The 27,643-nt window shown below is 37.3% G+C and overlaps 2 protein-coding genes across 2 annotated transcripts in view; one reads left to right on the top strand and one right to left on the bottom strand.

Moving 5' to 3' along the window:
• LOC102490464 (olfactory receptor 7A17) overlaps nt 1–22,813 on the top strand; it is a 43,539-nt gene extending 20,726 nt beyond the window's left edge. The window contains exon 2 of the mRNA XM_006150815.2: nt 21,856–22,813. Coding sequence (XP_006150877.2) covers nt 21,856–22,813 — 958 coding nt within the window. The remainder of the gene's footprint in view (nt 1–21,855) is intronic.
• Nucleotides 4,172–5,654, bottom strand: LOC102490884 (olfactory receptor 7A17). Its single transcript, XM_006150816.2, has 2 exons — nt 5,622–5,654; nt 4,172–5,095 (listed from the first exon to the last, which is right to left on the bottom strand). The coding sequence occupies exons 1-2, from the start codon at nt 5,652–5,654 to the stop codon at nt 4,172–4,174; spliced, it is 957 nt and encodes a 318-aa protein (XP_006150878.2).
• Nucleotides 22,814–27,643: the final 4,830 nt, after the last annotated feature.

Here is a 27,643-nt window from a genome sequence, read left to right as displayed (position 1 = left end):
CCAAAAAAAAAAAAAAAAAAAAAAAAAAAAAAAAAAGGGCAAGGAGTGGGCAGTAGAGAGTAGGTGGGAGGGGCAAGGGAGGGGCAAGGGAGGGGCAAAGGGAAGAAAGTTTTTGCTTGTTCATTTTTTAGAGAGATTATCATTATAGGGCCCATTTGACCTCACCAGAGAGACAGAGAGACAGAAAGTGAGAAATCATCCCCCAGAGGAATTGGCCATGCTGAAATCCCTTTACTCCATTCTCCTCTTGGAATTTGGGGCACACATGCACACACACCTGGCATGAGCTTTAAGCCATCAGGTCTGGGACTTGAACTATGGTCAACTACACAGGAGTCCAGCAATGCAGACATTAGGCCATCTGCTGGTCACAGGAAGAAAATCTTAACAGACAAAGACAAGTAAGTGTATTGTTAAAAACAAACAAAAAAGAGGTTCTGTAATTTTTGCTTAATAAAAATAAAAATTTGGGACGAGCAGTTAGTCATAATGACATAATGGCTATGTCACTGGACTCCCATGTAGTTGACTGTGGTTTGAGTCCTGGACCCGGTGGTTTAAACTCACACTGGGCATGTGTGCATGCGTGCCCAAGATCCCGAGAGGAAAATGGAGAAGAATGGATTGTGGCCTAGTCATCCCCCCTTGGGGGTGATTTCTCGCTTTCTGTCTCTCTGTCTCTCTCTGTCTTCCTGGAGAGTGCACACATCCTATAGCAAAAACCTCTCCAAAAAATGAAATAAAAATAAAAATTCATAAAAAGCAACTTTTTTTTAAAAAAAGCTGTCATTTGCTCATTTGCACCTTCCTTTATGAAACATTTGGTAATTAGAAGTGTATTGTATTTATATCTCTTCATGTACTACCAGCTGAGATTTGAATATTACATGGATTGTGTCATTTAAGTTTTACACATGAACATTCCATGAGATTGTATTACTAGGGACTTATTCTACAAAATGGGGCTCAGAAGGGTTAAGTGATTTGCCCAAGGTATGAACCAAGTAAGGTATGGCTTTGATTCAGACTCCATCGAGGTGTTTCTAGGTCTCATGCTTTGTGTCAGTGGTTATCAACCAGTATACCTGCTCCTCCAGGGGACACTAGATAATACATGTAGAAGTTTGGTTGTGACAACTGGGGAGGTGCCACTGGTACTTAATGATTTGAAGTCAAGGAGCCTTAACATCCCAGAATATTCAGGACAACATCCATCATAGACACTTATCATGTGTGTGATTGCCCAAAATCCTGAAAGGAGAAGGGATTGCTATATGGCCATCCCCCCCCTGGGGGGGGTTGTAATTTCATTTACCAACTCTCTGTGTCTCTGTTGTTCTCTGGTGAGTGACATACACTATAGCAAAAAAATCAAAAATAATTTCAAATAAAGATCTACATGGACATCAAAATTGGTTATATTCCATGTGTATTTTGTAACAAGTGGAATGATTATAGTGAATACTTTTCTGTTCTTTAATGGTCTTGTACAAAAAGGATTGTCTTGACAAACTAGAAGACCCCAGAAGAGAATTTATTACAAGATGAGAAACCCAAAAACAAAAACAATAGGTTAACCAGAAGAAAATACCGTATTTTTTTCCCTGAGTAAGTGAAGACTGACTCTATGAAACCTGTCTGCAACTGAAAGGCATACTAACACAGTTTCTTGTACATCTCTAAATACTGTCCCTCCTTTGGCATATGTGTTCTCCTACAGGTCTTTGAAGTCTCTGTTGACTCCCATCACTGCTCAAGCCTTCCCATCGCTGTGGATAGTAGCCACGGTGAATTCATGCATTAATTCTCCATCTTCTTTCAAATCCTTATATCTGTGTTGTTTATTTGCATTTCAAATGCTACGTCTTCTAATAAATTCTCTCAATAGATACCAGTATGAAAGTGAGGGCCTTATGAAATGAGCAGATTAGTCATAATCAAAGTAATACATGGCAAGGACCGGGATGACATCAAAAACATTTGTGAAGCAGGTTGTATCTAGTCTATTAATCGAAGATCTAGACATGATATCTGAGGACTCTATTCGTTATCTGAAGAAAAAGTGTTTATTTCTTTCTTAGATTGGGATAAGGAGTTGAAAGTGAGGGATCAAGAAGAACTATATACCTCTGAGGAGGGCTTGAAACCCTGGGATATAATTTTCATAAGAGCTAATTAAGCATATACTTTTATTCTCATTCTTTTTTCTAGGAGTATCCAGCCACTGAGGGCAAAGGTGAAAGACATTCTTTAAGGCTCGAGACATATATAGAAGTTTTAATTTGCTTTGATCATTAGAATACATTAATATGAACAGTGGGTCCCAGTGGTCTTTGGTACATTTCTGTGATTGCATGGAACCCTGCCTCAGCCATGTGAACAAGTCCAGGCTATCCAGCTGAAACAGGAGATGAAATGTGGAAGGGCCTAATTGTCTTAGTCAAGAACACCCTAGATCAACTAATAGTCAGCCAAGTCCTCAACAGATGAGAAACCTCAGCCAACATCGACATCAAGCTCATTTGACTCACAGATAACTACAGATTCATGAGACCCAAAGAGCTCAGAAATATCGCCCCTCCCCCAAATAGTCTCCTTAGTTAACAAAGATGTTGCATTAAGCCATTTTCATGTAGGATGGCTTGTTATGCAGCCTTAAATAACAGATACAACAATCAAGTGAACAGAATGAAGGGCAATTATACTAAACTTCTACTTTTTATTTTCGGTCTTTTTTCCCTGATGTTTTAGGACTGCACCAATGACTCCTCTGTTACTCAGTTATTTGAAAAGATTATATTAAAAAGTGACTAACATAAGTTTCCTTGCAGGAAAACCAAGAGGTAAGAAACATTATGCTTGTTCGTGCAGATATATTTGTGATGCTGAATCACACATGACTACATAGAAATACAAGGTGGCTTTTGAGGCATGCTTTGATCATGTAGATTACAAAGATATCTGCACATAAACGAGATATATATATAAAGATGATATGGACAATAGTCACTCACTGCCACTTTGATGATTGTGTTTAGAAAAGGAAACCTGTTGTTGACTGATATGCATGGTAATCATGTTGGAAAAGGAAATGTTTTACACTGTAAAGATAGATGTGATTAAATGTAATATAAAAATATAATAATAAAATTTTAAAAATTAAATTAAATTTAAAAAATCTTTTAAAAAGGATATGTTGTATTTAGGAAAATGGAAAGATTTATAAATTTAAGCAACACAAAATTTTCAACATGAAATAGGAAAATATTTCAATAATAAAACATAAATCAAACCAAACCATACTTTATCAAAATGAAGAATCCACTTTATGCATGAACACCAGTCTTATATAATGCATAGGTTAAAATTTGGTGCATCATTTTTAAATTCTTCTCTGACTTTAAGGCCATTAAAAAAAACCCATTCATTGAAAGGTGTCTTTCCAAGTAGAGTCCACTTAAAGACATGAAGAAAGTAATGCCTCTTTTCAAGTTATTATATATGAGAAAAAAATGATGAGTTAAACTAATGCTGTGCTTAACTCTACATTTCATAAAGAAGAGTTTAGATGGCCATATATCATGGAATGATGGACAGAAAATTTTAAATTCTGGTCTCAGATTTCTTCTACAATTGAAAGATATAAATGACATTGGCAGCTAAATACAGCTATTTTCTTCCCATAAGAAAAGTACAACATATTAATTTTTAGTAAAAGAAGGAACACATTTTCAGTATACATCATCAAGGGAAAAAATGAGAAATTTTAAAATAAATTATCTATTTAACTGCCAAATACAGATTTATGGATTTGTGGTGTACAACATGTTTTGAAATATGTACACATAGTGTAATGGCTGATTCAAGCTAATTAACATACATTAAAACTACCTTAAATAAATCTATGTTGCTCTAAGAAATTAATGGGAATTTCCAAGTATTTATGATCTAAGGATGTGAAAAACTTGTGAAAAAAAAAGTGGAAAAGGGAAAGAACTAATGTTCAGGTGTCAGCCAGAGTGGAAAAATAGGGTATCATATTGTATGGAGATGTTAAAATCAAAGTAATGGAAGTTCCTGGAAATAGAATGGAATAAGTTCTAGTTCCAGAATCTTCCAGATTCTTACCATTTCTGCTTGATGATTGAGCCCTATTAACAAATTCATTTCTTCAATGTACGGACAGTTGATCATTTGATAGTCTCAGAGCCCTCTTTATGTCTTTATTCCTCAGACTGTAGATGAAGGGGTTCAGCATGGGGGTGACCACAGTGTACATCACTGAGGCTGTTGCAATCGAGTGTGAGCTGTGGGTAGCAGCAGAACTAAGGGACACACCTATACTTGTGCAATAAAATAAGGAGACAACTGAGAGGTGAGAGAAACAGGTAGAAAACGCTTTGTGCTTCCCCTGAGCTGATGAAATTTTAGATATGGAGGAAACTATCTTAGAGTAAGAGTAAAGGATCCCAGTGAGGGGACCACCACCCAGCAGCACAGATGCAAAATAGATCACCATGAGATTAATAAATGTGTCAGAGCAGGCAAGGTGGACTACTTGATTAATTTCACAGAAAAAGTGGGAAATTTTCACCTGTGTATAGAAGGACAATCGCAGCACCATTAAACTATGTATTAGTGAAACTAGGACACTCAGGATCCAGGAAAACAGAACCAGTAACACACACTGCTGGGGGTTCATGATGATGGTGTAATGCAGAGGGTGACAGATGGCCACATACCTGTCATAGGCCATCACAGTGAGGAGGAAGTCATCCAACCCTGTAAAGAGCATGAAAAAATACATCTGGGTGATGCAGCCTGCATAGGTGATGACCTGGCTCTGTGTCTGGATGTTCACCAGCATCTTTGGGACTGTGGTGGAGGTGAAACAGATGTCTACAAAGGACAGGTTGGAGAGGAAGAAGTACATGGGGGTGTGCAGGTGGGAGTCTGAGATGGTGGCCAGGATGATGAGCAGGTTTCCACACACTGTGATAAGGTACATGGAGAGGAAAATCACAAATATAAGAGGCTGTAATTTGAGTTCCTCTGAAAGTCCCAGAAGAAGAAATTCTGAAATTCTTGTATCATTCTCTGGTTCCATGTGATGGAAGTGACTATCAGGAAAAAGAAATTAACATAACTGTCTCAAAATTGCTCACATAGTTAACTGACTTAGTTCTCAAAAATTAGTCACATTTCCTGTAGAAGACAATGCCTATTATATATTGGACTCTACTGATACATGATGCATTCATTCTGAGAGAATTAAATAAGGGATAATCTTGAAAAACAAACAACAGAGAATTATTCACTGATTTGAAATGCTACAATTCAGTTTTTATTTAAAAAATTGATCTCAGGGCCAGCAGGGTTAAGGCCCTTGGCTCCCACAACTGAGCATGGTGTGAGTCCTGGACCTGGTGGCTTGCTTTCTTGCTTTCTCTCTCTCTTTCTCACACACATGTGCCTTATCGTTAATTAAAAATAATAATAATGATAATAAGTAAATAGATAAATAATTTTTAAAAAGAATTTGATCTCTACATATTTTTAAATTTCCATACAGTGCATGTACTTGCTAGGAAAACAGAAATGGGGGTGGGAAGAAAAAGTACTCTCCCTAATCCCTTCTTTTTTCGTCTCTCCATCCTGGCATGATTTTTTTTTTTTTTTACTTTTTTTTGGAGAGGTTTTTGCTATAGGACGCATGCACTCGCAAGACAGACAGAGAGAGATGGAGAGACAGAAAGCGAGAAATCACTCCCCAGATGGGATGGCCATGCCGAAATCCTTTCTCCTCCATTCTTCTCTAGGGATCTTGGGCATGCATGCACACACGTCTGGTGTGAGTTTTAAGCCACTGGGTCCAGGACACGAACTGCGGTCGACTACATGGGAGTCCAGTGACATAGCAATTACACTAACTGCTGGTCCCAATCCTGGCATGATTTTTGACATGCATACCCAGAATGTTTTTCAAGCAGCCAGGGCTGGCCAACCACATGAGATTTGACTCCTCAAACTGCTAAACTACAGGGCTGATCCATTCCCTTTTTTGTGTTTGTTTCCTTTCCCCTTTAGCACAACCCACCCTCCAGGCTATGTCTGATTGAGACTTTCTATCCCATTCTTAGCCTTTCCCCAAATTCTTACATCATTTGTATAATATAGACTGAAAACACACCAAAGACCATGTATTGTCTGGGTAATGATTATAAGTTGCTAAGAAATTAAAATACTTAATACTTATTGGTGGATAGTGTGAACTAATAAATAAACAATCGTGTGACATATCACATGTTAACAAGTGCTTTGAAGACAACAAAATTATGTAGAAGTGAGAGAGTGGACAGGGGGACTATTAACTGGCAGATAAGATGACATTTGAACAGATACCTCAGGGAAGAGAGGGTGGGAGCTTCAGGGATATCTGGGGAAGTGGACATCTTGCAGAGGAAAGGAATGAGAAGGAGAATAATGAGATGGTGTCAGATGTTGAGGAATGGGGAGACCTGCTGATGCTGAAACCTGAAGACACTGAGGGTTCTTCCGTCATATGCTGTCCTATCCCCCTATGAATGTAGCCCTCTAAGAGTGGAGACACAGCAGCAAGATTCCAGTTTGCAAGTTTCCCATGGACATGTGAGCTTGCGGCCACATTGTGGTTTGACTACTTTGAACTGTGCATTTATAGAAACATTTAAAAAGAGAGAATAATGGGAAATACATAACCAAGTAACTAGAACAGATTTAAAACAAGTGTACTTAATAAAAAGGAATGAGAATATAAAACAAATTATTAAAGAAAATTTTAAGATGGAGCCAGCAGGTGGCGTGGTGGTTAAGGTGCTGGACACTCCCACATGGCCAACCACGGTTCGAGTCCTGGACCTGGCGGCTTCCTTTTTCCCTTTCTCTCTCTCTCTCTGTGTCTCTCTCTCTGGTCAAATTAAAGTAAATGAATGAATAAATAAAATTAAATAAGTAATAATTAAAAAAAGAAAACTTTAAGATGATAACTTAATTGCATTAACGTAAATCTCTAATTTCAGGGTAAATTGAAAATACCTGAATATAAAACAGGTAAATTATTTTAAATTATCTTAATTTATTTTACAAATTTAATCACTATATATCACTTATCTTATATGTTGAATTTAGCCAACATGAATATACTTCACACCAGTTCAGTTGAGGATGCAAACACATTATCATCAACAGTTAATAACCCATTTCTGTGTCCCATAAACATCTTGCCTTTCTATTTTCGTCCTTAATTTATTTCCTTACCCTCAAGAAGTAGTGGAAGAAAAGGTCTCAACAGTATCTATTGTTAAAATTTTGTATCATTTAAACAAAATGGATTCAAATAGGCTTATTAAAAATATACATGATTTTAGGTGAACACAAAAGAATGTGTTGTATATAATGGTAGAAAATGATCATTAAGGAGACCAGTATATGGCCTAATGATTACATTGCTGCACTCACAGTTCGAGTATCAGGCTCAGTGACTTGAATCTTATGCTGGCCGTGTGTGCCCAGGATCCTGAGAGGAGAATGGAAGAGAAGGGGCCGTCCCCTAAAGTGATTTCTCACTTTATGTCTCTCTGTCTCTCTCTGTCCACAGAGTGTATATGCCCTATAGCAAAAACCTCTCTAAAAAAAAGAAAGAAAGAAAGAAAGAAGAAGAAAATGATTAAGTTTAAAAAAACAGATTTAATCCATAAACACATGTCGTAATTTTCATTCTTTCTTGTTTTGCCCCTTAAATCTTTTATTAGGGTGGAAAAAATAGTGTCAGATTATTAAGAAAGAATTATTTGATTCATAATGTTTGATTAGTAATTTTAAACAGATATCACAGGTAAAACAATGATCGCCAAAGTGGAAGTACCAGCTCGTGATAGGAATATTTGGTGATTCAGGCCTTATCACCAATAGTGCACACTGGGGAATGGCTAGCAGCCTGCATTTCACTATAGGGCACATGGGGACCAGCAGTTAGCATAATGGCTATGTCACTGAACTCTCATGTAGTCAACTGGGGTTTGAGCCCTGGACCTGGTGGCTTAAACTCATGCCAGGTGCGTGTGTGTGTGTGCCCAAGAGCCTGAGAGGAGAATGGAAGAGAAGGCACTGTGGCATGGCCATTCCCCCCAGGGAGTGATTTCTCACTTTCTGTCTCTCTGTCTCTCTCTGTGTTTCTGGAGAGCGCATGCACCCTACAGCAAAAAACTCGAACACAAAAAACAAAAAACTATAGGACACATGCACTCACCAAGAGACAGACCACGAGAAAGTGAGAAATCTGCCCCCATGGGGAGTGGCCATGCTGCAATTCCTTGTCCTTTACATTCTTCTTGGGATTTGGGGCATGCACACGCACATGCTCAGTGTGAGTTTCAAACTGCCAGGTCCAGGACTCAAACCATTCAAGCTCCCAGATCTGGGACTTACACTTGGTTGGCCATGTGGGAGTCCAGCACCTTAACCCTCACATCACCTGCTGGCCCCCACATGTGGTACTAATAAGAAAAACAAATGTGAAATAACACAGTGAATGTTACAAAAGAGAAGTTATTAATCTAATGATTCAAAAGATGTTCTTAAGTTTAAAAAGGAATTGGGAGTGGGTGGCTTGGACCAGAAGATGACATAATGGGTATGTAGCTGTACTCCCACGTGATTGACCACGGTTTGAGTCCTGACCCAGCGGCTTGAAACTGATGCCAGGTATCTGTATGTGCATGCCCAAAGTCCTGAGAGGAGAAAGGAAGAGAAGGTATTGTGACATTGACCTCCCTCACTGGGGTGATGTTTTACTTTCTGTCTCTCTGTCTCTCCAGTGAACACACATGCCCTATAACAAAAATCTCTTTCTCAAAAAAAAAAAAAAGAAAAGAAAAGAAAAGAAAAAAGCACTGAAGGAGAGCCAGCAGGTGGCATGTGTGTGGTATGTGTGGTTATTAAGGCACTGGTCCCATGTCGACTGCAGTTCCAGTACCAAACCAGCAGCTTAAAATTCACATAGAGCATGTGTGCATGCATGCCCCAAATCCTGAGAGAAGAAGGGATAGTTGCATGACCATCCCACTTGGGAGTGATTTCTGTCTCTTTGCATCTCTTCTCTCTGTTTCTCCACCAAGCATGAGCACCCTATAGCAAAAATCTCTCTCTCAAAATAAAAAAAGAAAAGAAAAGAAAGAATAAAAGCAATTGATGGTGCCCAGCAGGTGGAAGGAAGTTTGAGGCACTGGCTCCCACATAGCAAATTGTGCAGTTAAAGGTCTGGACTCTGTGGCTTGAAAAATCACATCAGGTGTGTGTGTGTGTGTGTGTGTGTGTGTCCGTGCCTAATCGCCAACAAGGAGAATGGAGCAGAGAGTGCTGTGGTGTGGCCAACCCCCGTGTAAGGTTATTTCTCATTTTTCTTTTCTGTCTCTGTATGGTGAACACATATGCCCGAGAACAAAAATTGGAAAAAAAAAAAGTAATGAGGGTTATGGGTATGCGATATGACTAATGGACGTGACCACACAAAATTTTTAATTTTTCACATAGTACCTCCCACAATATTTATCTCTATATAATCCATCTTTCATAACTAAATACAAAGTAGCAAACTTACTTCAAAACCCCCAATTCTGGACCCATCCAGACACCCATTCCTGCAGAAGGCCTTGCTGGAAGGAGGGCTGCCTGTGGCTGAAGGGTTAACAGCTGGGACCCCTCGCTCATCTCCTCCCCCATTTGCATTTGAACTTTCAGGATTTCAGTGTTTAGTATAGCATATGATGCCCAACTTGAGCTGCATGATCTCTTCTTTGTTACTGACTTGAAACTCAACAACTCAGTTTCAGGCACATCTGCTCTCTAGAAACAGGGAGGACTTTGGGTAACCCAGGACCAGTGACAACAGTGCAGGGTGCAGGTGAGCAACAGAGAGGCAGAGCAGAATAGAGATTGCCAATTGCCTACTCCTGCACACCTTAGAATGCTTGGCAATACCTTGAATAATTTAGGAAGGAATGTATATCTCACCAGATGACTAGGAACCACTGGAGAGGCACAAGAAATATGAGCAACCAAGAAAATGTCTCTCCCCCAAGGGAAAACATAAATTCCTCATCACCCACAGACAACACAATGGAAGTCATAGAAATGTCAGGTAAACTCATAGTGACATAGTGACAGAATATTCATAGTGACCAAATTAAATGAGATGCAAGAGAAAAGGGACAATGAGTTCCAGGCAATGAAGAAGTTCTTCCATGATTTAAAAGAAGAAATAGACACCATAAAAAAGAATCAAACAGAATTGTTAGAGATTAAGAATGTGATATAAGAAGCTAAAACCTCTCCCCAAAGTATTAAAAGTAGACATGATCATGTAGAAGACCAAATCTTGAATGTAGAAGACAAAACCTCTGACCTAGAAAAATATATCAAAAAGACTGAGAAAACAACCAAGAAAAATGAGGATAATATACAAGAAATGCTAGGTATCATTAAACACCCAAACATACATGTAATTGTATTCCAGAAGAAGAAGAAAATAATAAGGGTATTGATAATTAATTCCATGAAATCCTGGAAGAAAACTTTCCAAACCTAGAGAGGCATTCAAATATCCAGATACAAGAAATACATAGGACCCAAAATAAAATCAACCCAAGAAAACCCTCTCCAAGGCACATCATAGCCAGGAAGGCCAAAACCACAGACAAAGACAAGATACTGAAATTGGCAAGAAGGAAACATCAAGTTACTTACAAAGGTTACCCCATCAGGCTAAACTCTCATCGGAAACAATGCAGACAAGAAAAGAATGGGTAAATATAGTGAAAGTGTTAAATGAAAAATGATTTTAACCAAGAGTACTATACCTGGCAAGATTATCCTTCATGTGGGAAAAGCATATAGAAAACATTAGATAAACAAAAACTGAAAGAATTTGCCAACTCCAGGCCAGATCTTCAAGAGGTTCTGAAGGGAGTGCTATACCAGGAAAACTAAAAAGTCAGATGGATGGCTAGAACAAAAACAACCAAGAAAATGACTCACTTAATGATAAGAACATGTCCAGAAATATTGATAATAACATTGGGTGTTAATGGATTAAATTCTCCAATCAAGAGATACAGACAGGCTGTATGCATAAACAAACAAACAAACAAACAACCAAAACCCTCTATCTGTTGCCTACATAACACAACTTATGGATAAAGACATGCATACTAAAAGTGAAAGGCTAGAAAAAGATATTTCATGCAAATGGAAATTTAAAAAAGGGTTAGAGTTGCAATACTGTTTCAGATAAAATAGGTTTTAAGACAAAGATTGTAAGAAAAGACAAAGAAGGACATTATACAGTAGTAAATAGGTTAATTTATCAAGTAGGCATAACGCTTATAAATATCTATGCACCTAACTTGGGAGTGCCTAAATACATGAAAGAAAGACTATGCGAGCTAAAAAGGGAGAGAGGTTCCAACACTGTAATTGTTTTAATCTCAACACCTCATTATCTCCTTTAGACAGATGTCTAGACAAAAAATAAGCAGAAAGATACAGGACCTAAATGATCATATAAATTAAATGGGCTTGACAGACATGTATAAAACTTTGCACCTTAAGACCACATTTTTCTCACCCTGTCGTAGAAACTTTTCAAGTATTGACTGTATGATAGGACACAAGCCAAGTCTTTACAACTTCAACGGTGTACAACTATATCAGCATATTTTGGATCATGATTGAATTAAACCTGCTATCAATTTCAAGAAACACCTTGGAGGGAACCAGCAGTTAGCGTAATGGCTATGTCGCTGGATTCCCATGTAGTCGACCGCGGTTCCCATCTCGGACCTGGTGGCTTAGAACTCACTCCGGGTGTATGTGCGTGCATGCCCAAGATCCCGAGAGGAAAATGGAGAAGAAGGGACTGCAGCGTGACCATCACCCCTGGGGGGTGATTTCTTGCTTTCTGTCTATGTCTCTCTCTGTCTGTCTGGCGAGCACACACGCCCTGAAAACCCGTTCAAAAAAAAAAAAAAAAAAAAAGAAAAGAAAGAAAAAAAGAAACACCCTCGAAAATGCAAACACATGGAAAATAAACAAGCTACTTCTGAATGACTTACTATTGAAGAAACTAAAAAAAAATATGGAAACAAATGATAATGAGTACCTGAATTTCCATAATCTATGGGACACCAAAAAGCAGTCATGACCAAATGACTCAAATGTCCACAAACATGAATGGATTGAAAAAGTGTGGTACATATACTCCATGGAATACTATTCAGCCATTAAAAAACACCCTGGCATTTGAAAGAAAGTGGTCTAATATGGAAGATTTATTGCTGACTGAAGCAAGCCAGGGTATCAAAGAAAGATATTGTATGTATCCACTTAATATATATATATATATAGACTAATACACACACACACACACACACACACACACACACACACACACACATATACATATATATATATATATACATGTATATATATATATATATTTTTTACAGAGAGAGAGAGAGACTATCCCCACTAAATTGTAGAGATTGAAATATTGATTGGAGGACATAAAACAATGAAAACAGTTATGGATTCTGAAGACAGTGTGGAAAGGGGTGGTGGGAGAAGGAAAGAGTATAGCTTGAGAACGAATAGAGAGGCATGACATTTGTGGGACATAGAAATGGTTTACTACCTGTTGATGATAACATGTATAGTCTTTTCTACTAGACTGGTCTGAGAAGTATTTCATGTTAGGTAAATTCTCTTCACAAGCCAAATGATGCATAGTGATTGAATAATACTAAAAACAAAAAAAAGAATAATAATAATAATAATGATGTGGAAAAAATGAAAAGCTATTTGATGATGATGATGTAGATAGTAATGTCTTTGTCTTGACTGATGTGCATTGTAATCATGCTGGAAAAAGGAATTTTATACACTGTAAAGATAGATGTAATTAAATGTAATGTAAAAAACAATTAAAAATTTTAAAACCCTATCTTTAGAAGGAATAAAATGGAAAAAAAGTATGAAAAAACAAAGAACCTACAAAGATAATTCTCAGTTAAAAAAAAAAAAAAGGCTAACAAACTCCAGAAAATTTTCAGTCTCAACAGTCATGAAATTAGTGATTTGTAAACCTCTTAAGTTTCCCCAGTGAGCTATCAAATAAACCAGTTTTTTTTTTTTTTTCCTGTGACTACTCAACTTGAAAGAAGATACTGGAAAATATATGTCACTTGAGCTGCTGTTGCAGGGTAATATTTGTAAGCCAACCTTTGGTCTGATCTTTGCAATGACTACTAAAAGACCCATCTTAAAAATTAAATACTCCACACTTGAGCACACATCCCTTCAAATGAATGAATCACTTTTTTTTACCCACTTATTACAAATTTACATGGAATCTCCTAAGTTTATTTATACCCCTTTATTCCTCCTGTTCCTTCTTTGGTCTTCTCCAGTTGCATTTGCATTATCATCATCATTCAGTTCTCATCTGTGTGGCTAGTCTATCAGACTTTTTTTGGGGGGAGAGATTTTTGCTATAGGACGCGTGCACTCGCCAGACAGACAGAGAGACAGAAAGCGAGAAATCACCCCTCCCAGGGGGGATGGCCATGCCGCAATCCCTTCTCCTCCATTCTCCTCTCAGGATCTTGGGCACGCACGCACACGCGCCCAGCGTGAGTTTAAGTCACCAGATCTGGGACTCAAACCGCGGTCGACTATGTGGGAGTCCAGCGACATAGCCATTATACTAACTGCTGGTCCTTATCAGACTTCTTTTTAAGCCATATTAAATAAATTTACTATGAATTAACTTGTCAAGCAAGCAAGCAAGCATGGTGACCTTGGGGCTCTGGGCTGTACTGGCTTGGGCTCTCGAGTGACCTCAGATGAACATTCTGAGCCTCTATTCTCCATGACTCTTTCCTACAGTACATGCTGGGCTCTCAGACTCACCTAGCTGGGGTTGCTGTGAAGTTGCTGTCGATATGCGAGTCTGAATTCCTTACTGGATGGATGATCATAGAGACTATAGCTCTATTCTCAGACAAGACAGCAGGAAGGAACGAAGCATCAGTTTCACAGATAGGTTTAAAACGACATAAAAATCAGCCATGTCCTGCCCTACACAAGGACAACAGCACAGGAGTTATTTACAGCTTCCAGTATCAGCTAATTTGGCATCTTTCTCTCTTGTGACTCCAACTCCTGGGCACTTGATATCCCTTTGAGAACACAGAGTTGTGTTGAAGGAAAAAAAAATTCCTGATCACTCTCTCTTCCCAAGAGATTAAGTGAGAAATCAGGTCAATACTGTCATTATTCTTCCTTAAACTCACCTTTCTCCTGAGATGTAACCTCCTAACACTTTTGTCACTCCCAAGTTAATATGTTCTCCAAAGTCTGAGAACAGATGCTACGACTGACTCTAGCCCTAAAGGATGTCCTCTTTCACCTTCGGTGGCTAGATACTCTTGGAGAAAAGAAGGAGAATGAAAGTATATGCTTAAAAGTCCCTATGGAAATTCCACTTCAAGGGTCCAAGTCCCCCTCAGAGGTAAATATTCCTTTTTAAATATCCTTCACTTCAAACCACCTACTCCTACCTAAAATAAATCTTTTCCTTCAGATAATGAATACAGTCCTGGGACCTTATGATTAAGTCTTTGATTAACAGACAAGAAGGCTTCCTACCAGGAGGGTATCTTACTACATACTCCAAATGAGGAATAGTCTTTAGAGATGGACAAGAAACTATGACAGGGTCCCTTCCAGTTGCAGACAGTTTTCATCATCAGTCAGTCTTTACTTATGCATGAGGAAAAATGCTGTTTTCTTCTTCTGGTTAACTATTATTTTTCCTTTTGGATTTCTCAGTAGTTCTCCTATGGAGTCTTCTAATTTCTCAAGATGTTTCTTTTTGTACAATCTCATTGAAAAATAGAAAAATTCACCATAATCATTCCACTTATTACAAAGTACACATGGAAACTAACCGATTTTGATGCCCATATAGATTTTTTCTATTATTATTATTAATATTATTTGCTATAGCGCATGTACTCTCACTGGAGAGACCAATACAGAGAGAGAAGGTAAGTGTGAAATCACCCTCCATGGGGGAATGACCATGCTGCAATTCCTAGTGCTCCATTCATCTCTCGGGATTTTGGGCATGCATGCACACATACCTGACATGACTTTCAAGTCACCAGGCCCAGGACATGAATCGTGTAGTCAGCCACGTGGGATCTAGCTGCCTTAACCACCATGCAACCTGTTGGCCCACCTTACCATTGGCTTTTGTGCTAGATAATTATCTGTGGTGAATGTTGTCCTGTGCATTCTGGGATGCTCGCCAGCATCCTTGGCTTCAACCCTTTAGGAACCAAGGACACTTCCTCAGTTGTAACAACCAAAACTTCTCCCAACATTTTCCAGTGTCTCCTGGAGGCAAAATTGTCCTGACTTATAACAACTGGCCCAGAGCACGAGCCCTAGAAACACCTCAATGGAATCAAAACCAACCTTTACTTGATTCATTCCTTGGGCAGATCACTTAATTCTTCTGAGTCCCACTTTGGCAAATGTACAACAGATTCTTAATAGTATAATCTTATGGAATGTTCAGGTGCAAAAATTAAATGGTACAATCCATTTAATATTCAAATCTCAGTCCATAGTACATAAAGAGATCTGAAATAATTTCTTATAATTAACAAATGTTCATAAATGAAGGTGCAAATGGTAGTTCTCTTTAAGATTTGTTTTTAAAATAATTTTTATTTTAGAGAGCAAAAATTACAGAATCCTTTTTAACAGAAAACTACATTTTTAAAAACAGTTTTAAATTTCAATTTATTTTATAATTCCATCACTATACCTCACTACACCTAGCAAAGTGAATTTATCCAACATGAATACACTTCACACCAGACCAGCTGAAGATACCATACATAGTATCAACAGAAAATCATCCATTTTCATGTCCATAAATGTCTTGCCTTTCTATTTTTCTCCTTGAGAACTTCACATTCTTTTTCAGTTAAAAGTTTTTTTTCCTCTGCTCCTCTATCACCCACTCCCCTCCCTTAAATTCTCTGGTATTTATACTTATCTTCTCCTACTATCATATCTCCATATCTATTGTTTGTTTCAAAGTGGTGAATGTAGAGGATGTAATGATAATGGCAAAAAGATCTGAAGATAAAACAGTTAATTTCATGAAGCAAAAGTTATAGAACATGTTTTTCCCACAAAAAATTACATTCTTTTGTTAATGATTTTTTTCCTTTCCCCCTCACACTTATACACTCATGCTCTTCCATCCAGCTTTCACTGCCCATCCCCTCCCTTACTGTCTTTGGTATCTACACTCGCCCTTTATACTCTTGTATCTTTGCTTCTTTCAGTTTCTGACACAGAGTACAGCATTCAGCACATATTGAGTGGGGATATACAGTGTGTATCTTTCAAAGTCTGGCTCACTTTACTTCACATTGAGTACTCTATATTCATCCACTTTGCAAACATACTGAATAGAAGACAATCCAAGGAGGACGTTTGAGTAACCAAAAGGAATATGAAAAGATGTTCAGGGACTAGCAGTTAGCATAATGGCTATGTCACTGGACTCCCATGTAGTCGACCGCGGTTCGAGTCCCAGACCCGGTGGCTTAAAACTCACACCGGGTGCGTGTTTGTGTGTGCCCAAGACCCCAAGAGGAGATTGGAGGAGAAGGGATTGCAGTGTGACCATCCCCCCTGGGGGGTGATTTCTCACTTTCTGTCTCTGTTTCTCTGTCTGGCGAGCACACATGTCCTATGGCAAAAACCTCTCAAAAAAAAATGTTCAGTCACTTGTCATAAGGGAACCACAAATTAAAAGCAAAATAAGATATCATTTAACCCCAGTTAGAATGGTTAGGATCAATAAAAGAAAGAATGGCAATTGCTAGTGAGGCTATGATGAAAAGGAAAATCTCTTACCCTGTTGTTGGGAAAGTAAATTAGTACAATCTCTAATATGAAAGTTTCTCAAAACTCTATAAATAGAACTACCATATGACTGATAATGAAATTTCTGTGTGTCTCATCAAAAGCATCATGAAGCTAAGGATTGTGGTAGCTGGAGAAAAGTGAGTTCAAGGAGGAATAATAATGACAGTGTTCACCTAACTTCTAACTTGATGTCTTGGGAAAAGAGAGTGATTAGGAAAATATTTCTTTCTGCCAAGATCTTTTTCCCAGTGGGATATCAAATGCCCAGGAGTTGGATTTACAGGAGAGAAAGATGCCAAATTAGCCAATATCAATAGCTGTAAATATCTCCTCTGCTGTTGTCCTTGTGCAGGACAGGATGTGGTTGACTTTTCTTTTGTATTCCTAAACCTAGCTATGAAAATTAAGCTTCATTCCTTCCTGCTTTCTTGCCTGAGAACAGAGCTGTAGTCTCTATGATCATCCATCCAGTAAGGAATTCAGACTCCCATCTTTCCAGCAACCCCAGGCAGGTGAGTCTCAGAGCCCAATAGGTACTATAAGAAAGAATTCCAGAGAATGGAAGCTGAGAATGTTTACTTGAGGTTACCTGAGATCCCAGACCAGCATAACTCAGAGCCACAAGATCAGTGTACTTACTTGCTTGACTAATACATTCATAGTTAATTTATTTAATATATTTAAAAAGTGCCTGTTAGGCTCAGCAGTGCAGGTGAGAATTAAATCATGGTTATGGACATCCAGTTGGAGATGACCAAAGAAGTCACAGGAGAGGTAAAGTGATTTCAGTAAAGTTAGGACATTTCCATGGAGATTTGCAACAAGTGGGTAGGAAAATTTAATATTTTGTGTGGAGGGATGTGCACTAAAGTGTGCAATATTTTACAAACTTTTTTAAAAGAGTAGACTAAATTATTTCATTCATTTTTCAGAGTTTTTTTTTGTTTATGGCTGAGTAGTATTCCATAGAGTATATTGCCACACCTTTTCAATCCATTCCTCTGTCCGTAGGCATTTGTGTTGGTTCCACGTCTTAGCAATTGTGGATAATGCCACAATAAACACCTATGTGCAAGCACTTTTCCAACTAAGGATTCTCTTGTCCTTTGGGTAGACATCAAGGAGTGGGATTGCTGAATCATATGGTATTATATATTTTGCTTCTTTTTCCCGTAGCTTCCCTCCCTCTCACCCTCCACCATTTCCCACCCTCCTCCTACACCATGTCTGGTATCCACAGTTGTTCTCCATGCTTTTATACAGTCCAATAGTTCAGTTTCTACCATAGAGTGCAGACATTCGGTATATATTATACCCATCTTTCATAGCCCAGCTTGCTTCACTTTGCAGTAAGTCTTCCATATGCGTATGATCCACCTAATTAAAAGACGGGCAAATTAACTGAACAGACATCCCTCTAATGAAAACATACAAATAGTCAAAAAGCATATAAAAATGTACAAAATCCCTTATCATAAAGGAGATGCAAATCAAAACCACAATGAGATGTCACTTAACTCCAGTCAGAATGGCTAAAATTGAAAATTTTATTTACTTTTTAAGATGGGATGTATTTGGACATGTTTTTATATCACTGCAAGGGTCGAACTAGAGGATGATTTACAAATACTACCTCACAATGCAGCTCATGAGACATATTTTGCAGTATCTTCTCTCAAGTTGAGTAGTTTAAGAAAAAATCCATTTTATTTGACAGGACACTGGGGAAAACTAAAGAGCTTTACAAATCAATTATTTCACTACTGCTGAGACTGAAATTATTTTGGAGCTTGTTAGCCTTTTCCTTTAGTGGGAATTTTCTTTACAGGTTTTTTGCTTTTTCATACCAGATGTCTTTTGAGTTTATTCTATGAATTGGGGATTTGGCAATAAGTTTACTTTTTTTATTTTTAATTACAATAGATGTAAAAATAAAACTCTTGAGGGGTGCTATGAAAAATTTTAAATGTTGTGTGGTTATGTCTATTAGTCAGTCATATTACATACCCATACTCCTCAATGCTTTATTTATTTATGTATTTTAGTTTTTTTCTCTAGGGCATATTTGCTAACTGCCAGATCCAGGACTTGAATTGCACTGTCAGCAACATGGGATTCAGTGCCTTAACCTCCACACTACCTCCTGGGCACCCTCATTACTTTTTAAACTTAAGAACGTCTTCTGAATCATTAGTAGTAATAAATGTTCTGATTTTATTTTATTTTTTAAATTTTTAATTTTTTTACAATTAAAGTATGAATTTATTTTGGTTCAAAAACTTTTTGATATTCATACATAGTTTTCCCATTGCACATATTTCCATGAGATTTTTAGTTTTCTGAAACTTTTTAAATTAATTAATGTACATGCATTCCCTAACCATCGTCACAGCACACAAAATGTGATTTCCCATTCTGAATATACTGCTTAGTGGCTTAATCATCATTTTCTTTTGTAACAGTCACAATATTATTTCACATTTGTTTTTCTTATTACTTATTACACATGTATTTTTTACTTAAATTAATTATTTAACTTAATGATTATTTTCTGACATCTTGCAAAGCACATCCTTTTGTGTTCACCTAAAATAATGTGTGTCTTTTTCATAAGCACATTTAAATCTCTTTGTTTATATGGTGCAAAATTTTAACAATAGATACTTTTGATACTGTTTTTTCCCACTGCTTCTTTAAAAATATATATTTTTAATATTTTACACCCAGATAGTTTCAATTTAACCTGTAATTAGAGACCTATGTTGATGTTATTGGTTATATTTGTACAATGTTTCTATAATTTTATATTTTCATTCCATTTCATTAAGCACAGTTGTTTTGAATCTGTTCTATTTACTTGGTTACATATTCTCTATAGTTCTCGCTTTTCCCAAATGTTTCTATAAATACACAGCACGAAGTGGTCATACTACAATGTGGCTCCAAGTTCACATGTCCATGGGGATCTTGCTCACTGGAATCTTGCTTCTGTGTCTCCACTGTTGGATGGCTATGTTTTTAGAGGGATAGAAAAGCATGTGACTGAAGAAGCCTCAGTGTCCTCAAGCTTCAGCATCAGTAGGTCCCTCATTCCTCACCATCTCCTGTTACCATCTCATTATTCTCCCTCTTGCTTATTTCCTCTGCCATATGTGCACTTCCCCAAGTATCCTTACAGCTTCTGCCCTCTCTTTCCTGAAGTCTCTGTTCGAATGTCACTTATCTGCCAGTTAATAGTCCCCCTTCCCACTCTCTCACTTCTACATAATTTCATTGTTTTCAAAGCACTTGCATTTTTTGTTGTTGTTGAGGATTTTGTCTTGGGGTGCATGCATTCACCAGAGAGAGAGAAGGGGCAGAGACAGTGAGAGGTAAAGAGAGAAATTATCTCCTAGGCGGGATGGTCAAGCAAGCTGCAATCCTTTTTTCTCCGTTCTCCTCTCATGATCTTGGTCATGCACACACATGTGCCCGGTGTGTTTCCAGCCACCAGGTCCAGGACTCAAACCATGGCTGGCATTGTGGGAGTTTAGCAATGTAACTGCTACACCATCTGCTGGTCCCCAAAGCACTTGTTAATATGTGATATATCGCAAAATTATTTATCAGTTCATCTATAATTGTTAAGTATTTTTGTTTCTTAGCAACTTATATTCATTACCTAGACAGTACATAGAATTTGGTGTGTTTTCAGTTTATGTTATTAAAATGCATGAGAAAATTTGGAGAAAGATTGAGAATGGGGCAGAAACTTCCCATCGAACATAACCTGGGAGGATGGGGTATGCTAAAGGGAAGAGAAACCATAAACAAAATCCAGAGAATGGGTCAGCCCTGTAGCATAGTGATTCTATATGTATACATATATACATATTTATAAAATTTTATTTTACATTCATTCACTGTATTTCATTACAACATATGAAAATGAATTTTCTCATCTAGAATACAATGGCTTATTACAAGATATTACCATACATATTATCTTCTACAGATATTTTTCCATTTAGTGTTTTCTAAATGTTTTACTTCTTTCTTATTTCCCTGTGATTCCTTCCCTCTGACCCTCCACCATTTCCCACCATCCTCCCACACTATCTCTCATGTCCACAGTTATTCTCCATGCCATTATACCATCCAATATTTCAGTTTCTGCCAGAGGGCAGGCATTCAGTATATATTAAGTGGGGACACACAAGGCCTCTCTTTCACAGTCTGGCTTCCTTCACTTAGTAGTAAACCTTCCATATTTGTCCACTTTCTATTAAATGCCAGTCTCATTGATTTTTATGTCTAAGTAATGTTCTGTAATGTGTATGTGCCACACCTTTTCAATCAATTTCTCTGTTCATGGACATTTGGGCTGGTTTCATGTCTTAGTAATTGTGAATAATGTCCCAATGAACATGGATATACAAGTGTTTTTATAGAGATTTTAGAACCTGGATCTGACATGGTTAACTGTGGTTCAAATCCTAGCCCTCGTTGGTTGAAAAACACTCTGGGTTTGTATGCATGCATGCTGAAAATCGTGACATAACGGAGAGATGGAAGAGATGAGATTGTGACATGACTGTGACCTATTGGGGGTGATTTCTCCCCCACCTCCTTTCTCTGTTTTTTTTTTAGAAAGTATATTCATCCCCTTGCAATGAAAAAACTAGAAATATTAATTTCCTTAATGAAGAACTTTTAATTAAAATCTGTCGAATTTTATATATGTGAGTAATTATTGTGAATTCTGTGAGTCAACATTGAAAGCCATTTTGAGTGAAAAAAATAGACATATTAATTTCTTTTTCCTAGTAGTCACTTCCATCACATGGAACCAGAGAATGTGACAAGAATTTCAGAATTTCTTCTTCTGGGATTTTCAGAGGAACCCAAATTATATCCTCTCATATTTGGGCTTTTCTTCTCCATGTACCTGATCACCGTGATTGGAAACCTGCTCATCATCCTGGCCACCGTCTCAGACTCCCACCTGCACACCCCCATGTACTTCTTCCTCCTCAACCTGTCCCTTGCTGACATCTGTTTCACCTCCACCACCATCCCCAAAATGCTGGTGAACATCCAGACACAGAGCAAAGTCATCACCTATGCAGGTTGCATCACCCAGATGTTCTTTTTCGTGCTCTTTGCAGGTGTAGATGACTTTCTCCTCACCGTGATGGCCTATGACCGGTATGTGGCCATCTGTCACCCCCTACACTACACCATCATCATGAACCCTTGGCTCTGTGTGTTGCTGGCTTTGTTGTCCTGGATCATGAGTGTCCTGAATTCATTGTTGCACAGCTTAATGGCATTGCGACTGTCCTTTTGTACACCATTGGAAATCCCTCACTTTTTCTGCGAACTTAATCAGGTTATCCATCTTGCCTCTTCTGACACCTTTCTTAATGACGTGGTGACCTATTCTGCATCTGTGCTGCTGGGTGGTGTTCCCATCACGGGGATCCTTTATTCTTACTGCAAGATAGTTTCCTCCATTCATGCAATCTCATCAGCTCAGGGGACATATAAAGCGTTTTCCACTTGTGCTTCTCACCTTTTGGTTGTCTCTTTATTTTACTTTACAATGATAAGTGTGTACTTTAGTTCTTCTACGACCCAGACCTCACACTCAAGTGCAGCAGCCTCAGTGATGTACACTGTGGTCACCCCCATGCTGAATCCCTTCATCTACAGTCTGAGGAATGAAGACATGAAGAGGGCTCTGAAAAGGTTTTCTGGAAGGAAACTATCAACGAATAAATGACTCTGGTACTGAGGACGTGAAGAATTACACTTGTTAGCATGGCTCAAAGTATTTGAGGCAGAAATGGTGAAAATCTGATCAGTTTCTGGAAATGGAACTTGTTCCATTTGCCTATCTCTTAAAACTTCAAAGCTTTGATTTCAGCCTCTCTGGATTTTAAGTATCTCACTATTCCACTCTGTTGGATATCTATACAAATCTTTCTTTTCAGCTTATTGTATTTTCACAAGTTTATCCTAATTCATAAATCAAAAATAGCTATAAATCACAGTTGATTTTATTAAGCAACATAAATTTCTGAAAAATAATTCCTTTCCAGACAATATAGATTAAGTTTTGATTCTATAAAAAATAGGTTATATTTCTATTATGGGAATAAAATAAATACACTTGGCATCTAATGTTATTTATATAATTATTTTAAAATTTTTATTTGTTTGCACTTAGAAATCACAATTTTTTAATTTCATATTCATCATTCCTTGATATATCACTCTCTCAATAGGTCTTCATGAAAATGGAGAGTTTAACACAACAATTTGTTTTATAGTTTGTCATTGGATTTCATTCTGATCTTTATGTCCTACTTCTAACTCTACCCAGTGTTCACAGTGCCTATATAGACACTGAAAAAATAATTACTATCTGCATTATTCAAGTGGAATCTTCTTGGAAAGACAAATTTAGTAAATCATTTGTCTTTTTGCCACCTTAAAGTCAGAGATGTATTTCCATATAATGCATTAAGTTTTAAGCTATATGTTGTATTACTATGCAAAATATTTCTCTTTAATTTTCTAGATCTGCTCATTAAAGTAGAGAAAATTGGTAAATTTTGGTGAAGAATGGTTTGGTTTGATTGATATTTTATTGTTGAAATGTCTTTGTTTTTTATTTATTTATCATATTTTATTTATTGTGTTTCTTATATATTTTGCTTCTTCTCTCACCCTAGACTATTCCCTCCCTCTCACCCTCTGCTGACATACACAAGTATTTCCAATTCTCTAATAAAATATCTCCTTCTTTTCCAAGCTTATAATCATCAAAGGGGTAGTGAATGAATATTGTATCATCTATATTACATTTCCTTTATGCTCAGCTATCTCTTCAATCTTTGTGATCAAAGGATTACTCACAAATAATCTTGAATTCCTATCCAGGACATAACTTTGGGTCACAACTATTTTCCCACAAATTTAGATATCCTTCTAACTTCTGGTTTCCTAGAAAGGAACCTCTTATTAGTCTTTTTCTAGTACAAACTTCTTACAATTTTGACTAATAGAGTAAAATGAGTATAGTTTTCACATATAAGAAAAAAGACAAAAAGTACAAAGCAGAAGATTGTTATAATTGCCTTTCATCTTGTTCACTTTGGTTATTGTATCAGATAGTTATTGCTGCATAACAAGTCATCTTAACAGAAATGGTTTACTGTAATACCTTTGTTAATTAATGTTATTTCATGGTGGAAAATATTTCTGAACTCTCCAGGTTTTCTCATGAATATGTAGTCATCTGTGAATTAAGTAAGGGAGTCACTGTTCCCTGTGGCTAAATTTTCTCATCTATTGAGGATTTAACAGGATGTTGGCTGATCTTGGGTTGCCTTGACTAAGAAAACTTATCTCTCCTCTACTTTAACACTCTTCTTCTTTTTGTTCTCTTCTGTGTGTCCATGCTTAATAAATACGGAATGTCTGTGCTCTAAAGCAAAAATTGAAATATTGGAAGGTATAATAGCAGGGAGGGCAACTGTAGATAGTAGAGACAGTATAGGAGGGGCTGGGTAAGATGGGGAAGGGAACCAGGGAAAAAACAAACGACTAAAACATTTAAGAGAAACTAAAGTAGAGAGTTATCTGTTGATAATGTATATGGTAATGTCTTTGACTTGTCTAATATGCACTGTATTCATGCTGGGAATACTTTATTTTACACTGTAAAGATGTACAGTGATTAAATATATAAAAATAAATTTAAAAAATACATTAAACTGGTGTTAATTTGTTCTTAAATAAAGAAAAAAATGTTAAAAATACTTGACCGTATATAAGCATGGAGAGCAACTGTGGCTACCACAGACTGTGGAAGGAGGGTGGGAAATGGCAGAGGGTGAGACAGAGGGAAACGAGGGGGAAAAAAAGAAGTAAAATCTATAAGAAACACAATAAATAAATTAGTGTAGTGTACACGTCCAGTGTTTTGAAAGTCTACAGTGGAATGCAGTAGTGTCCTAGGTGCTCACATTCTTTCATTACTTACTCACTAGCTCATCTGAACAACTTCTAGTCCTGCAAGTGATGTTTTCACCACCACAATGATAGCCAAGTGACAAGAGATATCAATTAAGTAACTGCATTTAACCATTCTAAATTTATCTATACATCCCAAAACCATGCTGCACACAGTAAATACATACAATTATATGTCATTTAAAAAGTAAATTTGAAAAAAATAAAGTTAGTTCTTGCAAAGTGCTTGTCTCAGCAAAATCTGTATAAAAATATTTTTTCTATCTTTATATTTTCGATATTGAATTTTTTAACATTTAATCATTGTACATCTTAACAGAATACAATATGGATTTTCCAAAACATACATACACTGGGGACCAGCAATTAGCGTAAGGGTTATGTCGCTGGACTCCCATTGTAGTTAACAGTAGTTTGAGTCCCGTATCCAGTGGCTTGAACTCACACCCGGTATGAGTGCATGCGTGCCCAAGATCCCAAGAGGAGAAGGGATTGTGGCGTGGTCATCCCCCCTGGGAGGTGATTTCTCACTTTCTGTCTCTCTGTCTCTGTCTTTCTGGTGAGTGCACGTGCCTTATAACAGTAACCTCTCAAAAAAATTACATACATTGTATATTGATCAAATAAAAGATGTTACTGTATACATGATCCTTATCATATAACTTTCCATTATGATGTCTGTTAAATTTTCTTTTTTTCCTGAATCCCTCTCCTCTCCCACCCTCTGCTAACCACCCCTCCAATACAGTCTCTGCAATCTTCACTTGCCATCTCTGTTGTTATACTTTAGAATATGCAACTTCTGCCTTAAAGTGCTAATATTTGATATACTGATTTTTTTTATAAGTGAAGGATTATCCTGTGTGTGTGTGTGTGTGTGTGTGTGTACATATATGCATTCTATATTCTCCTTATATACTTCCTCCTTTGTATTAACAAAAGCATCATTAAACCAAAGGACTTAGTACCCATGGTTTTACATCAAAGGAACAAAGTTCACTTCCTTGTTAAAGAGGAAAATAGCAATTTTCTGGAGATACCAAGGTTGCTGTTCCTACAAGACAATGCTTTGGAAAGTCAAGGTACCTGGTCAAGGCAGGTTACATAGCTCCAGACTTTAGAGAAAACTTAAACTGAGGCTTGGGATTAGGTGTTAGAAGGTTAGATTTTTTTCTCTATGAGTTCATGGAGAAAGAGAAATAAAAACTGGATTCCCCTGATGTTTAATCTGGTGTCTTGGGAACAAAGCAGGAAGAAAATTTCTTCTGGAGTAGAACCATGCCTCCCAGGGAAATGGCATACTCTGGATTGGAGTAACAAGGTGAATTATCTCTAACAGGGCAGATACAGAGAGCTTTGAATACTCCCTCTGCTGCTGCCACCTAGGGCTGCAGGGGTCTGGTTGATTCTTTTGGAACCTTACTTTTGACTTTTGACACAGGGTTACAGTGTGCAACGTCAAACATTCATGGAGGAATGGAAGAGTTTCAATCTCCATACAGGGACCTTCCTCTCAGAAAATTAATCTAGGAAAGTCCAAGAGCCCATATCATACTTCAGGGAGAGGTTAGGGAGAATGGAAACTGTGAAAACATAACTGAGGTTACCCAAGAGCCCATCCAACCTAACCTAGAAGTAATTGTTTGCTGGCTTACTTCTTTAATGAATTGATGTATGTGTTAAATTATGATACTAAAACAATAATCAATCTGTCCATATTTGTCCACTTTGTATCAAATGTCAGGCTCTCATCATTCTTTATGATTGAATAGTGTTCCATAATGTATATGTGCCACATTTTTTTTTAATCTGTTCTTGGACATTGGAGTTTATCCCATGTAAAGTGATTAAATGTAAATTAAAAATATACATTTGGAAAAAGGTAACTAATCATCAAACACAGCAAAGGAAGGCTGTGTTTATGATACTGGGTTTGTAATACACATAATTACTGTTATGCGAGGTCTTGGAGGCTCAATTAGAAGAGGGAATGAGAAGTTTAAAATGCTTCCTTTAAAAGTAGAATTTAGTGGCCAGAAGGTAGTGTAGTGGTTAAAGTGTGCAGGATTCTCACCTGGCCAACTGCAGTTTGAGTCCTAGACCTGGTCTGCTTGCTTTCTCAATCTCTCTGGTGAGTTAACATACTCTATACCAAATTTAAAATAATAATAAACAAAATTAAACAATTATTTTAAAAAGAAAGTAGAATTTATGTCTAAGGGTCTTTGCAAGTGGAGGAGAAAGAGGATATTAACTGTAGAAGGATACACATGAAGTGAGGGACTTTATTATTTGTTTCAAAGATGGGGCATATTTGTATATATTTCCACAATGATGATAAAGATAGAAGTAAGACATTTGTGGGATACAGATATGGTTTGTTGCTTGTTACTGATGTTTTGTACAGTATTCTCAACTCACCTGCTGTGTGGCATGTATCATGTTGAGTGAAAGCTTTTTACAAACTAAATGATGGATAATGATTGAATGTATAAATAATAATAAGAAAGGTAGAGACTGATGGATTCTTTTTTTTTTTTTTTTTTTTTTTTTGTTGAAAGCCAGTATGTGA

The sequence above is a fragment of the Tupaia chinensis genome, unplaced genomic scaffold, assembly GCF_000334495.1.
Source record: "Tupaia chinensis unplaced genomic scaffold, TupChi_1.0 Scaffold000300_1, whole genome shotgun sequence".
NCBI classification, from domain to species: Eukaryota; Metazoa; Chordata; class Mammalia; order Scandentia; family Tupaiidae; genus Tupaia; species Tupaia belangeri.
This window is presented reverse-complemented; position numbering and strand designations above follow the sequence as displayed.